General features: G+C 39.7%; 1 protein-coding gene across 1 annotated transcript in view; it reads left to right on the top strand.

The window, feature by feature from the left end:
* The window catches only part of plch2a (phospholipase C, eta 2a), a 57,951-nt gene that overhangs the window by 33,363 nt on the left and 8,419 nt on the right, over nt 1–16,169 (top strand). The window contains exons 9-20 of the mRNA XM_070910139.1: nt 883–1,054; nt 3,284–3,391; nt 6,809–6,964; nt 7,402–7,500; nt 8,144–8,244; nt 8,563–8,651; nt 9,029–9,211; nt 9,413–9,520; nt 10,078–10,202; nt 11,202–11,286; nt 12,599–12,745; nt 14,173–14,252. Of these exons, the coding sequence (XP_070766240.1) occupies nt 883–1,054; nt 3,284–3,391; nt 6,809–6,964; nt 7,402–7,500; nt 8,144–8,244; nt 8,563–8,651; nt 9,029–9,211; nt 9,413–9,520; nt 10,078–10,202; nt 11,202–11,286; nt 12,599–12,745; nt 14,173–14,252 (1,453 nt within the window). The remainder of the gene's footprint in view (nt 1–882; nt 1,055–3,283; nt 3,392–6,808; nt 6,965–7,401; nt 7,501–8,143; nt 8,245–8,562; nt 8,652–9,028; nt 9,212–9,412; nt 9,521–10,077; nt 10,203–11,201; nt 11,287–12,598; nt 12,746–14,172; nt 14,253–16,169) is intronic.

The raw sequence follows: 16,169 nt of genomic DNA, 5'->3' as shown, positions 1-16,169 counted from the left end.
GTGTTTTTGAAAACATAATTTTGGACACCACATTTCACAGATAATTGGCTAAAAAGGAGCAGGGTGAAAGGCTGCATTCAACATCAAAGAGCAATCAGACTTTCCAGGACGCTGAATAAAGGCAGGCTCCTCAGAGACTGATGGGGACAAAACTGGAATGAAAAGCTTCCATCTGACTTAGCCTGGGATTCATCCCAGCCAGTATGATGTGAACGAGGAGTCTCCTCTTGAATGTAGCTCCTTTTTCCGACTTGTTTTACATGCTAGGCCACAGATGCTTCATGCTAATAGAACGTCTTGATTAAAATGTTGATGTTTATCCAGACATGCTCATTTATTACATATTCGTCTGCAGATAAAAGAGCATTCATGTTGGAGTTTGATACCAAAGTGATACCAAAACTTCACACGACCAATGTCTTACAGACTGTCAAGTGTTGTCATATAGAGTACTGAAGTGTCATCTTTCAGAGGACACCTCAAATTGTCCTCTGACAGAGGACACTTGAGTGTACAAGTTGTATTTTGAAGTGGCTCTAAAGTGTCCCCGAAGATTACAGATCCACAACAATGACATGTTTTCTTTCTCACTGTATAAATGTAAATAGTGCTTATCTGCAGATCTGGCAGGCAGGAATTAATCTACTGTTAGTCCAGATTGAAAGGTTTTACATGTTACTGTTCTAAACACAAAACATCCTGAAGGTAGCTCCTAACTGGCTGAGATAGAAACAGCTGCTTAGGTGCACATTAAATAATCACCAACTGCAATGCATAAATACATGGAGCATGGAACAGAGAAAAGAAACCTCTTGTGTCCTTATCCTCCTCAACCTTTCAGCCCTGTAACTCCAGTCTGTTGTGTGTGTGATTGTCTCTTAGCTACCCAGTCATCCTGTCCATAGAGAACCACTGCAGTGTCCCCCAACAAAAGAAGATGGCCCAGTACCTGATTGAGATCCTGGGGGACAAACTGGACCTGTCTAACATCAAAGCTGATGAGTCTGGACGGCTGCCGTCGCCAGAAACACTCAAGGGCAAGATCCTCGTCAAGGTAAAGTCAGAGCGTGGGTGTACCGTGCAGTTTGGATGTTTTAAAAAGCGTCTGATTCTCCGCGGTGAGAGGAGTCAGTCCTCAGGCGATTATCTCAGCTCACCGTTTTACATCTGGAGTTTGAACTTCAAAGGCAGGAGATTGTGGGAAGTGCTGTGATTGGAAAGTGTTTGAATATAACGTGTTTGGGAGAAGAGAATTGAGTTGTTTATGAACTGTGAGTAGTAACTGCAGGATGGCTCATTATGTGGGCACAATGGTCTGTGTTATTATGGATATATTATCCAGTCCAGCTGACCAGAGATAATTGGTTAAATGTGTTGATGGCTGCGGGTCAGGAGCAGTTCTGGGTTCACAGCTGAGAGGAGCTCTGAGTTGATAATGTTGCTACGCTGATCTATGTCAGGCGAGTGCTCAGGTTGCTCTGGGTTTTGCCTCTCAGGCCACATGTAGGTCTCTTTTATGGCAGGAAATGAACAACCTATTACCTGGGGCTTCTCATAATCTGAACATTTAAGGATTTCCTTGTTTTCCACTGTCATCAATAGTGGAATAATAGGCAATAGTGGGACTGACAACATTTCTGGGTTTGGTAGGTGAATGAAGTCAGCGATTGTGGGACAGAAAACAATGGAAGAAGTGGTGCAGTTATTGTAATTGATTTCCTTTTTAGTTTACATGGGATACACGTGTATGCAAATCCTTATTGGATACTTGGCAGTTTTTAAATACAGAAAAGAAACAGAGGGAGAGATGGTGGTCTGCAACGCAACAAAGCTCCCTAACTGAGTTTGAACCTGACGTTAGACCACCAAGATGCATGTGATCCTTCATTTTTTGATCTTGTTTAATGTTTTAATGACTTTCCCCCAGTTTTTGTTTAATTATTATTCAAATAAAAAGATACTACAGTTGAACATGTGATCCCCCACTACTGAAACCAAAACGTGCAGCTTCAGTTGGTCTCAGTGCAGTTGTAGTGGTCATAAACAGCACAGCATCACATTTCCTTTTATTTTGTCACCAAACGTTTGTTAAAATTAATCTGAAAGTCTTATGTGGTCATTGATCATCACGGATGAGCAGCATCAGCCCTCTGTTAGTAGAGGAGGGAATCATATCGAGGTTAATGAGGCTGTATTGACACCAGATGCTTTCACTAAAGGGAAGGCACCTTGCCAATACCTGGCAGGCTGAGGACTTCTCTGCCAGCTGTTACAGCAGCACAACCAGTGTGTAAACTCAGCAGAGTGTTAGTGATGGCACCAATACAATATGTAAGCACTGTGAGGAACACTGATATGCAGCACTGGCTTCCCCACTGCCCTGCAAAACCTGTGCTGTGCAGGCTCACTGTGGGTACCAGGGTCAGATTGAGAATGATTGCTGAGTGGGCCCCCCTGTTACCAAAATATTGATGGCTGAACCTGTATATCTTTCACAGTCTCTTCCTCATATCTCCTTCGTCTTCCCCCTAGAGGCATGTCAATGAGAATAATAGAAAGTGAAACAGGTACTGTAAATGGACATTTTTCACCCTCTCCTGTATCAGCTACTTAGTTGTCCGCAAGGCTTTGCCACTCTGGTTTTCAGGAGGGATTTCTAGCCAAAGATGATGTCAGGACAGCCCTAAAAAGAAGAGGATTATAGGCTTCAACAAGGGATAGGTGCACGAAACGATAGACGGGAATCTAAGTTTGTCACCTGAGACATCGCCAATCAAGCATGTATAAATAATGGCTTTAAATAAATAAATTTCTTGATTCTGAATCTTCTACTGGGTCATTTTGAGCTTAAGGAAATCTTCCTAGTGTCAACATTTGGTGCACATTTTGATACTCTCTGAGCTGTAAAAAGCACAAGGTAAATAGGTAAAGTACCTATTTTCATATGTTTTGTTCTATTCACTTTCAGGCTATTGTCTGTTAATGTCCACTGGTCATTAACTGGTAGACAAACTTCAAATCTTACCAAATATTTGTTGTACATTTTGCCTCAATCACATTGTATAAGTGTAGCTGTAGAGAGATGATGAAGACGATGGTCCCTTGCTGAACTTAAATTGGGATTGTTGTGATTACAGTACGTGGTCAGTGTCTTAAACCCCCATGACACTAGAAATTCCCTGTCTAATGTAGTTTTTCAAGAGCCACAAATCGATTAAATGAATGTTGGAGCTGTTTGTTATTACAATGTGAAGCTCTGCTGACTCGTTCTTCCCTCCACCAGGGGAAGAAACTGCCTCCCAACATCGATGAGAACGCAGAAGAGGGCGACGTGTCGGACGAGGACAGTGCTGATGAGATGGAGGACGACTGCAAGCTGATGAACGGAGATGTACGTACCCTGTTTGTTTATCTCTGCTATCCACCAGTTACAGGCAGGCTTTGTGTTCTCGTGTCCAGCAGATGAAATGTGAATTGTGCGTTTATTTCCTGCTCTTGATGGTTCATGTTTAAACTAAGCAGTGCTGATTAAGTGTTGTCCTCTCCTATCTTTTCTTTGTTCCTTATGTTTATCTCCTACACTGCCACTGTATCTTTGCTGTTTGCTTCTGTCCCTTTCTTTCTGTATGGCTATTTGTTCTCATTTCCTGCTCTTCTCTCTTCCTGTTTGTCCCGTCTTCTTCTCTTCAACTGTTGCTTGCTTCTTTCAAAGTGGAAGGTACTGTATAAAAAGCTCATTCTCAACCACCTCAGAAATATCACCCAGTCATGTGCCATTCTTTCTCATCTTGCCTGTGAAAGTTCATGTTATATAACACTATGTAATATTGCATCTCTAAGGTGTTCCATCAAATGTGTTGTGTAAGGATTGTTATTATTTTATCTGGAACCAAACATGCACGTGGATAAGTGTCTTGTAGGTCTAAGGGAGACGATGCCGCTCATGAACAGTAAATAAACGGTATTCAGCACTGTTGGTCTCAGGATCGAGATCTTTAAAAACTAGCTGGCAGGTTCGCTTTAGCAGCCAGCTACGGGATGGACAATGTTTCAAGTGGGATAGTCTCATAATTGTAGAGAAGTAATTATATGAATTTTACAACACAGGCTCTGTGGAATTAACTGATGATGAATATCTAATATCATCTCATGGAAGGTGAGCAGCTAGCAGTAGTTTGGCTACAGGATGGACCAATGTGGATATATTTTGTTTTTCTTACCTTTTGAAACAATTTTCTTAATGAAGGTCTTAATGAATAGGTATTGTTCAAACATTGGTAGCATGTGTAGAAAACAGAATCATCTTTAATTATGTTTTTTTTTTTCTATTCTAAATTGTTTATTCAAATCCATTGCAAAAAGCTTAAATATTCAATATCTGCCCAAAATATATTTCTGTCAGGGTGGAACAGCCTCTGAAACAACCAGCTATCTTATTTAAATGAATAAGAAATTTCAATACACTGTATATTGTGTGCAATCTGATGTAATCTATAAAGCATTTGGCTTTGCTCAGGTTAAAGGTAACATTCATCAGTTCTTCAAGAAGTATGTAATCCCCCTGCATCATAACCATCACATCAGACGACAGCCCTGACTGGACCACATGCTTCATTAATAAGACTTAATGTCAATGCAGACATGTCAAAACTGAATATGTACGACAGAGCACCTAGAAATGAAACTCTCATGGAGCATGTTGCTGTTTCTTGTGGTCTGATTACAGACTGAAGTGGTTGATGGATACACACTGCTACCATGTGGCTGAACTGAGCATGTGCATATTGTTCTTAGGCATTGAGCAGTGATCTCTCAAAGAGGACATCTTTTATGAATTCCACCTCATCTTCATAAAGGATGTCCCACCGTCATACTCTCACATGTGGAAATGCTTACATTACTCAAAGGTCCATTCATCAACCCGTCTGGGAGGTTCTGAATTATGTAACATATGTATTGCTTTGTCTTTGTTCCTTATGAAAGATGAGTTCTTGTGGGATCCTGCATGTTTTTCTCCTTACTCCGGTCAGGCCAGGGTAAGAGATGATTTTCCAGGGTTACTTCTACAGGGCAACCTCAGATAAAACTAGGTGACTTAAAGGGTCAGTTCACCAGGATTATAAAAGCATATTTTTTTTCCATGTAAATAGTTGTGGTTTTGAGATTTCTGCCTCCATCACAATACAGTTCTTTGCAGAGACAGTGTTCCTGTCACTCTGAATAATCCACAGAACACACTGTGAACAGTTTTAACTGGAAATACTGTTGATACCATTAGAAGTAATTTTAGTGAACTGACTCTTTAACGCATTTTTTGGCAAAAAACACAACATTATTTAGACACCATATACTATCATTTACATCATACTCTCACATCTGGAACAGGTTACATTTCTCAAGCAGGGGAGGTTCTGCATTATGTAACATAATGTATTGCTTCATCTTTGCTCCTCATGAAACTTGAGTTCAGGGAAGATCTTGCATGATGTGTGTTCTTTCTTTCTCTATCTGGTTGGACCAGCGTAAGACAGAGTTTCAGAGGTGTCTTTTACAGCAGGACCTCAGACAGAAATCCTAGTTTATTTTGAGGGATTTTGAGACTGTACACAGCCATTAACTTGATGCATGAACATGTGGCTCTAACGAAGGCACAATAGTCCCGCTAAGTGGAGTTGATTTGATTCTGTAAAAATAAAAAAAAGTTTGATGGCTTTGTTGTTCCTGACAAGGTTGAATAGCTGAGGTTCTACTGTTGGTTCTTCTGTAATTCTGCTTCACTAAAGTCATTTCCAGTGTTACTGAGGGTTTTGCACATTTCCTGTATTCCTTACTGTAAATACCTTTTAGCCATTATTACACTGAGAAATTCTGTCCAAGGTGACATCTTCAAATTACATTTGTTTTGTCTGACCAACAGTCCAAAACCCAAAAATGTTAAATTTAGAGATATTCATAGTACAGGGAAAAGCAGCCAAGTCTCAAATTTGAGAAACTAAAACCAGAGAGTATTTGATAATGACTTAAAGTCGAGATGATCACATCCCCAGTCATATTGTTCACCTAATATATGCTATTTATTTGTATTCTTATATCATTATCATTATCCAATCATGTTTTCTTCCTGTAAAACAAAATGTGACATGTGCTTATATAAGCTTGAACCAACCAATTTCAACCAATGATATCATGACATCCATCCATCAATCCATCTTCAACTTTTAACGGTACAGAGCTAAGTTTCTCTAATTAGCTAGTTAGCAACAGGATAGTACCTTGGTTTATGACACACCCACTTTTCAACGTTCAAATCAAATTCCTCCCAACGTTATGTCCCATGTGCCTATCCTGTTTCACTTGGAAATAAGTCACAATATGGAAACTAGATACTCTTGAAATGCCTTCTCATCTAGACTTTAAATGATTAATAGATAATTAAAATTGTTGTTAAGTGGAGAACCTAACATTCAGTATTGTATCTGCAGAAAGAAAAAAAGATTATAGGAAGGAAAAGACAGAAGGCGGAGATCCAGAAAGCTGAAGTTTCATATAATGTTACTCATAACTGATTTCAAATTGTACAAACTTGTAACCTAATATTAGCATTATAAGACAATTTTATAAAATGCAATTGCCTTACGAAATACCTTCAGTTGTGGAGCACGCATGCGAAACGAATCTCATTTACAACATGGGAAATGTGAAAAACTAGCAATTCCTCCCACAAGACAGGTGGTTACCTTCACCTTTTGTATTGTGTATGATCGTATATCATCATCATTCTCTGTGTGACTGTTCCTTCCTCCTCCAGACGTCAGCCAACAGGAAGCAGGTGGAGAACATGGCCAAGAAAAAGTTGGACAACCTGATGAAGGAGTCCAAGATCCGAGACAGAGAAGACCCAGACAGCTTCACCATTGCAGCCCTCCCTCCTGCTGGGAAGCCCACAGACAAAACTGGCTCTAAGGTGAACACAGACAGGAAGTCCTGAACTGACCTGCTAACCAACATGCTAAAAAGATCATTTTAATTTCACATTATATCATATATATTATACAAATATATATATATTTTTTTTTATGTAGACTTTTTTTTTTTTTTTTTTTGAGGTTCAGTTTAAAAACAGATTGTTTTAGAATTTTGTGAATTGTATGTTTTATTGAACACACGTATTGGACTTTTTGTGATGTGAATGTGTGAATTGCTATACATGTGAGGTAGGGCACCACAGAGAAAGAGAGTGGAGGTTCTGGTTGTTGACTGTCCCTCAATAAATTTGGCACCTTATGAAGTATTTCTCTCGCTCCTTAGGGGAAGAACTAATCAGTATTTTTTCTCATTTTCAGTCCGCAATGTTGAAACTGTTTCCTTGCACAACATACTAAGTTTCTTCTCTGCTGTCAGGGTAAAAGTGAGGATGGGACGGACACAGCAGACGAGGCTAATCCCAGCAGCAACAAGCGTACAGGCCGCTCCTTCATGGGGAGCTTCTCTAAACGCAAGGTTGGCCTTTTCATTTCTTCCCTCTTTGCTTTGCTCAGTTTTTAAAGTCAGCTTTCTGTCTTTATCCTGACAAATTATCCAAGGATGCGGTCACTGGACAGTCAGAATGAAGTAGCGTTCAACTAATTGATGAGTTTTAAATAATGCTCAGATTACCATGTGCAACAAAGGAGATAAACGCACTCCAGTTTGTGTGAGTGTGACCATAAACATCAACATCTGTCAGCCTCACTACAAGTAGTGGAAAGCAGTATTTACATGTCGATCTACGGAGTACATGTAGAGTATTATTCATTCAAGTCATTTTCATATACTACATATAACACTTTTCTATATTTGATATTGTGAACTAAATACCTCAATCAATATATGAATCAATAACTGAAAGGTGCTGTCCTGGCTTTGTGTCTGTGTCACCTTTCGCAGAAGATGACCGACAGACTTGCGTCTCAAATTCTATCACATTTTTTTCTCTTGAATCTTGATCAGATTATACAGTCTTTCAGAAGCATCGGGGATCCTTTGACAAATTGAATTGTACCATCACTAATCATCTCTAAGCCTGTTACACATGAAGAGAGCTCTCACCAGTATTCCTTGGGCCCTCACTGATATAATTATATAATAACTCTGTCTTCTGCAGAAAAAGACAACCAAGCTGAAGAAGACGTCGAGCTTTGAAGACACAGATACAGACCAAGAGAGTACAAGTAGCGCCTCCCGTGCCCCCTTGCACCACAGCAAGTAAGCGACACACACACACACACACCCCTCTAGTACAGTATGTTGTACAGACTCGTAAGTGTGTTGCCTTCCCCTATAGATGTGATGTTAACATGAGAAAGTAAGTTGTCATTAGCTTTAATATAAATTATTGCACATGATGATGTTCACATATATGTTCATACCTACAAAAACAAATGTGACATTACTGTTCAGTTCATCTGTAACATAGACTTTGTCTTAAATTCTGTCAGGAAGTTGTGTATGTGTATATATGGATAGTGTCACACTATTCTATTTACATATGTGTGTGTACCTCTGCATCCTTTGACCTCACAGAAAGAAGAAGACCATGAAGTTATCCAGAGCTCTGTCTGACCTGGTTAAATACACGCGGTCCGTGGGTCTCTACGATATCGAGGCACAAGGTTAGCGGTTATTAGCTTTACTCACTCAAACAAATGAGCACTGCTAACCTGATGCTGTTATTGGTCCTTGATTATCTGCCCTTGTAATACTGCAGATAAAATATGAATACTCAACATCTTAAGAGTATCCAAAACAGAAAGTTAGCATCACCTTGTTTTCTTAATCACTTTTCAAATACTATATTTCCAATGTACCTTTGAACATATCACTGCAGTTACGTTCAAAACTATTTTAATGATATATTTGGTCAAAATCTTGTTGTTTAAATCTTCATAAAATCCCTGTCAGTTGAACCCTACTTGATAACATTTGAAGTGAATGGAAGTTTATGAGCCTGGTGAAGAAAACAAAGATGTCTTTGTGTTGTTCCTGGCAGCCAACTACAGCTGGCAAGTGTCGTCGCTCAGTGAGACGAAAGCCCACCAGGTGATGCAGCAGAAAGCTGCATCCTTCATCAGCTTCAACCAGCGACAGCTCTCCCGCATCTACCCTTCCTCTTACCGCGTGGACTCCTCCAACTTCAACCCCCAGCCCTTCTGGAGTGCCGGCTGCCAGCTTGGTATGAGCTTAACCCAACCTACCGTAACTGATGCACCCTGCTGTTATTCGCTCTGCCAGTTTGTTAAGACTTCATCATTTTCTGTCAGTCAGCTGCAGTGCTGCTAACCCCTCTGCTCTTCCCAAAGTAGCTGTTAGCCAGCACCTTAAAGTAAGACATCCAGCCTGCTGACAATAATGAAGTGAACTTCTTTGATTTCAGTTGCGCTCAACTACCAGTCAGAGGGCCGCGTCCTCCAGCTCAACAGAGCCAAATTCTACAGCAATGGCAACTGTGGCTACATTCTCAAGCCTGTCTGCATGTGTGAAGGTCAGCACATAGAAAAGATAAATTCACATCATTTGAGTAGGAAACATGGAGTTTTTTTAACATAGACCTCAGGAATATTTTCAGGCATGAAATCCTGTATGTTTAGTATTCCTGCTTATTTTCTTTATGTGTGCGCATCAGAAGACTGATAAAGTACAGTAGTGTGCTAATATACAGTATGGAGATGATATTTACCTCTTTTTAATACGATATTTCAAGCCAGTGGTGTCTTATTTATCATTATTAATGTTGTAATATTGATTTCAACAATATCGCTAGTTATTCTGTTGTAAATTACAGCTCATGTAAATTGTAGTTTTCAACTGAAAGATCTGTCTAAATATATTTTATTGATTAGATTTTCTTTTTGGAAACAGTTTGTGTTCTATTATGCTTTACATGTTGTTTGTTGACAAGGAAATGTAGATGACTTGTACTATTGATTGCCTTTTAAATATGATTACAATATAGGTAAATGGTTGTTTTTGGAATTTACAATTAATTTTGTAAGTGAAGGATGACAAATAAACAGTATGCTTCCTTTCTTCCCATTGCAGGTGCCTTTAACCCCAACCTGGAGGACCCGCTGCCGGGTCAGATGAAGAAACAGCTGGTGCTGAAGATCATCAGTGGACAACAGCTGCCCAAACCCAAAGACTCCATGCTAGGAGACAGAGGAGAGGTAGGACACACATGTACAACTGTAGTGTCTTTATTTCCAAAGGTAATTAAAGAAAGAATAAAAATATTCACATGCCAAAAAATATGAAACTACTAAATATTGTAATATATGATGCTTTTTTAGTTGAGTTAGTCTTATATTACGTGTCTGTGAGAGGTTTGCTGTTTTAAAGATGTCTAATACACTTTGATTTTTGTTGTTTTATTTAAGAATAAAGAACCTTTCAGTTTATCACAGCAGTTGAATAAGTAACACCACCACTCTACCAAACTGCTTTGTGCACCGCTGCTAAATTAAATGCACTCTGTATTGTAGAAAGCTGTCGTGCGATTAGTCACCAGTCATGGAATTCCTGGAACGTCGTGGAATTTTGAGCAGACAGGAAAAGCCAGCAGTAAAAAGTAGTATAAAACCTTTAGAGTCTCAGAGAGGGAGTCTGATAAATGTCCTCGAGGGATGTCACTTGAGTCAGCGACGGTTGTGGCTGAAGACTGAAAGTTTGAAAATGAAATGAATCTGTTGGTGTGGAGTTAGAAAGAAGTGAGCTGACCAGACCTGTGGAGCCTGCTGCTCACCTCTGCTGCAGGCTACATTAGTCGCTACTAGCATAACACACCTCAATCTCTGACCAAACTGTCGGCAGTTGAGTTGCATTGTGGGTAATGCAGGCGCTTGGTTTTTACAAGGAAGAAGTATGTGGAATTAAAGAGGCACTATCTCTGATTCTTCTTCATCAACTTTTTTTCTTTTCATTTGTGAGTCAGTGTTTTAGGAGTGCAGTTATAAATCGGTGGAATTCTCCAGAAAAAGCAATACAGGGAGTTTTACAAATGGATGTGTCAACTTCACTGAGTGGTGATTTTCAGCCAAACTGTAGTGTAAATCAGATTATTCCACCAAGAAACCAAGAAGTGATTGTGATCATTGAAAGGTCTTGGAACTTAATCAGATCGAGAGGTTAATATGAAGCCTGAATGCTGTGTAACGTCTTTCTGTCAGATCATCGATCCCTTTGTGGAGGTGGAGATCATCGGCCTCCCAGTGGACTGCTGCAAGGAGCAGACCAGAGTGGTGGACGATAACGGTAAGTTGATTATGAATTATTCAGGTTCATCTCTCTTCATAAACTTCAAATACTTTGTGATCACGTCTGCCTGCTGCCATAAAAACACCCTGTATTGATTGAGTCATAGTGACTTAATGCTAATACAGAGAAAATTAATTATTGGATTAATTTGTGATGTTCATGACTAATAATCACATTTTACTAAAGCCTGGTGTGCTTGAGGGCTGCTTCCATCACAGCAGCCTGTTTGTGCACAACACAACCAAAAGGGAAAGCAGTGAGATTTCTCCTCTGAAGACTGAGCATCTAATCCAATTTCTCATAACAGAGTTTGACCTTAATCAGGCTATAATCCAGTCAACATGGTTACATTAGCCACCTAAAATATAGCTATTTATGGAACTGGACAATTTTGTGTTTTTTTACTGTACAAGAATGAATTTGAATGAGTCCTGATGCTTCCAGCTGTGCGGACACCAGCAGGAGTTACAGTAACCATGCCCACATGAAAAACGTTTTTGGAGATGTGAGAGCATGCGAGCCAGGTGAGACAGGCTAGCAGTCGTGGCTAGTAATAACTCAAATTCAAGATATCTCATTGAAGTCATACTTCCAGTTTCAGATATCTGCAATTGAATTTTAACTAGAAAAATCTTAGTTTGAGATATCCAAAAAGATAACTTTAAATGTGCTGAATTCAAGATATATTTAACTGAAATCATGTCTAGCCAAAAAACACTCTTAAGATCAGTCATCATCTGCTGGCCAGTTTGCTGTAGACATTCGTTGTCCTGACGACTGACAGCTCCTCAGGGGTTGTTTTCTGCAAACTGAGCCACACATGATGTCCTGGTGTTTGCATGAGGAGAGCTGTGGTTTGTTGTGGTTTGACTTTGACACGTGATGCATGTATGTGCTGATTAGAGCAATGCATTGGTTGAATGTGACTCTCTACTTGTGTGTGTGTGTGTGTGTGTGTGTGTGTGTGTGTGTGTGTGTGTGTGTGTGTGTGTTTGAGCGTCTGTATGGGTTCTGATGTATAATTGATGAGCTCAGCATGAGGAGACGTGCGCAGGCAGCACCTCTCGGTCTGCTCTCTCACACACACCCTGAATAATTAATGAGTGCTGAGCTCACTCTCTGACTCTCTCATGGACCGTCCACTCTCTCTGTCTTCCGTCTCTATCACTCTTTCTCTCTTCTGTTTATCTGCCTCTCTCGTCTCTCTCAATTGTTCTTCTTTTTTCCCCTCTGCTCCCCCCCCCCCCCCCCCCCCACACACACACACACACACACACACCCTGCGATCTCTCTCGGGACGGCCCTGTAGGGTTCAACCCCATGTGGGAGGAGACTCTGGTGTTCACGGTCCACATGCCGGAGCTGGCCCTGGTGCGTTTCCTCGTGTGGGATCATGACCCCATCGGCCAGGACTTCATCGGTCAGCGCACCATCGCCTTCAACAGCATGATGCCAGGTAAGACGTGGTGAAGCACCTGCTTTTAGATGGAACTGATAGGTACCCCCCACCTCATCAGCATCTTCCACAGATCATGTTTCTATGGTGACCTCTAAAAGCCTTGTTCTTGCATTTTGTTTCTGGTTTTTCGGTGATGTAATTTCCATAGACATGGAAATTCAATTTGCTGAGAGTAAGTGAAATAAGAGGGTAAGTTGAAGGTTTATTAAAAGTCAAGCATGGAGCATTGTTGCCTTTCTCTAATATGATTTATATGATTCAGCTTGATCCAATATATTTCTTAAAAGTTTGATCAGTGCTACACTAGTAGAATATTTGATTCTGAGACTAGTATTGTTTGGAGCATCATGCTATTATGAATGACGTAAGCAGAGTTTATTAATGAAATAGTTCAACATTTTGCATTCTTTCAGAGAGCGAGATGAGAAGATGGATATACAGTATGTCTGTGTGTTAGGCACAGAGCTGGAGTAAGGATGTGGTTATCCTAGCTTAGCAGGGGCAAACAACTAGCTTGTCTGTTTAAACTTCTAAAGCTCATTAATTAACATGTTGTATCTCGATTGTTTGATCTATATTAGAGATGTCCTGAGCCAATTCTAAGGATCTCTGGACAGGTTAAATTAACTTAAATGTGCTCTGAGAAGCTGTGTCATGGCAGATACCCAATATTAAAGAACTCGGATCGGGGCAGAAAAAACTTGATCGGGACATCCATAATTCATAAACAAACTCTAGGTGCTGGGAGGGACTGTTTCGTAAAGATCAACAGTTTATCAGCATTCAGTGTAGGTTGACAAAAACCTGTGCTCTCCTACTGAGCCCACAAAATCAAACACAGTAAAATAGCATGCATCAAAAACATCTGTCTTTATTTGTAGCTCAAACACTTGAAGTAAATTGAGTCAAGTTTATGTATAGCCCCATGAAGATTAGCTTTTGATTTTTATTTACATTCAAGAGAAAGTTGTTTGTCATACAGCTTTTTACAGCTAGGAGACAGGACTAAGTTGGATGCCTCATTAGGATTAATGGTAATGGAGAGCTGAGTGTCAGAAGTGGAAATTTATGTTGAAGCTGCAAATTTGTCACCCAGCAGAAGCATATAGACTGAATAGTACTGGGCTAAGTATCAAGCCTTGAGGGACACCATACCTCACAGTATTCAGATTACCTGTGTTTGTTAGATAGGCTCTAGGATACCAGGATACCACCAGATTGCTATATCATGGACTCCCTAAATACTTTTGATTCTGAATTGTGCAGTAAAATGACGGTGCTGGTGAGGAGTTGGAGGCTAGAAGTAGAACATCAGCTATAGAAAAAGTTGATTTCATGGCTGATTGATAGAACAGGTATTTATCTATAGGGCAGTGTGTGACTCACTGATATTGTACCTGTCTCGGTGATGTGTGTGTGTGCAGGTTATCGCCATGTGTACTTGGAAGGTATGGAGGAGGCTTCCATCTTTGTTCATGTAGCTGTGAATGACATCACTGGTAAGGTAGGTACTACTGAGGAAGCCAGCTGAAAACGTATTAAAGAATCTGTTACCTTTGCTGTACAACTGAAACATCCTCTAAAATTAGAGCTTTTTAAAACTGCTTGACACATTTACAGCTTTTCAAAACATTAAAATATCTCAAAATATATCAAAAATATATATATTGGCTGATAATTATTTTTATACAAACACATAACAAACCTTTTTTAAAAGGATCTCTTAAACTTGTTTTTTAAACTAAGTACTGTAGAATGGGACATTTTACAGTAAATAAACTTGTCAGAGCTCTCTGCAGGACAAACTAATAGAGACACCGTTTCTAAATGACCCCAGACTTATCTTTGACATTACAGTATGTATCATATGATATATATTATATATTATTTATTTTATTTATTTATCAATTGGGCTCTTGTGTCAATAAATGCCAAAGCACTAAATGATCAGCTCTGTGCCGGTATCTTTAATCAAAGGAAAGCTTGGAAACAACATGGACTGGATGAAAAGTACCTAAAAATAATTGTGATTTGTTCTGGAACAAACAGACCAGTTGTGGGATTTGTTCACTGGTGGCAGCTTTCTAAGAATGGACCAGCAGGACTGACTGACTGACTACTGCTTAGGGCATGGTATCATTTGAAATATTTTTATTCTACTGCTAATAAGATACCTGAGTTTCAGTATCCTTACCAAAATGGTATTTTTTTATATGCTGTTAAACACAAGCAGCTGTACATATTTATTTTTGCCAAAATGAAATACAGTCTAAAATTGGCAACATTTATGATTTTAGTCAGAAACTATCTGATCAAAGAATAACCACAGTATGAATCTTAGCCAGCATTCAATGCCAGCTTTAGCTACTTGACTTGGCTGTGGGCACATTTAAGTCAGTACCAAAAACATTGAGGTGATACCCAGCCCTACGACTGCTTTTTATGGCAACATTCTTGAAAAAACGAAGTAATGAAAAGGGAAATATGAAGACATTTTTGCTGCCTGAAAATTGATTCATTGATTAACTTTATTGTCCCAAAGGGACATTTTTGTGCACAAAATTGGACATGCATAATAAAAAACAGAACAGACAGTGATACCAGTGACAGCATATATGGTGTAATAGAATTGAAATTTAGATTTACTTCTGATGTGTTTCACTAAAAGTATGTGGACACCTCTGTCCACTTTGCCCCTTTCCTGTTTCAACGTGATAATTCCCCCTTGCACAAAGCTAGCTCCATAAAGAAATGGTTTTCCCAGTTTGGTTTAGAACTTGACTGGCCGGCACAGAGTAATGACCTCGGCCTTTGGGATGAACTGGAACGCCGACTGTGAGCCAGAGCTTACTGCCCAACATCAGCTGGGTGTATTTTTGGCCATGTAGTCTACAGTATATTCATATACTCACAACATATGAATGCCCATACCTTTGTTGGAAAAGAGGCTTCACTTCTGTTCAATTCAGCATGAAATTCAGAAGAAACACTTCCTCAGCCAAATGGAAATGTTACTGTGGCAGATAAATTGACTGTGTGCAATATTGCTGTTATTTCTGTTTCAAAACGTTATGGTTGGGTCATTAATATTGTATTCTTTTCTATCACCACACAAGCTTTGATTTTCTTTCCCTTTGACCCTTTAGTTTAAATGCACTCAGCTGTCTCCAGCCATGTTGTAAATGAGCGCTCTGTTGTTCACATTGTCCTTACTTTGAACTTCCTCTTTCTCAGCATTTGATGTGTGCTTCCTGGTGTGATTTCTCTCTTACCCCCCACCCAACCCATTTTTTTCTCTCTTTCATCCTCCACCTCTCTGACTTTCGCTTTCTTCCTGTGTCTGTTTGTGATTTCAGTGGACCCCTCTTTTTCCAAACGCTCCATTTAGAGGCAGGAAATTTTTAGGAGCCCTGAAGCTGCC

Source organism: Enoplosus armatus, chromosome 8 (genome assembly GCF_043641665.1).
Source record: "Enoplosus armatus isolate fEnoArm2 chromosome 8, fEnoArm2.hap1, whole genome shotgun sequence".
NCBI lineage: Eukaryota > Metazoa > Chordata > Actinopteri > Centrarchiformes > Enoplosidae > Enoplosus > Enoplosus armatus.
Note: the sequence above shows the minus strand (reverse complement) of the source record. Positions and strands in the feature narration are given on the sequence as shown.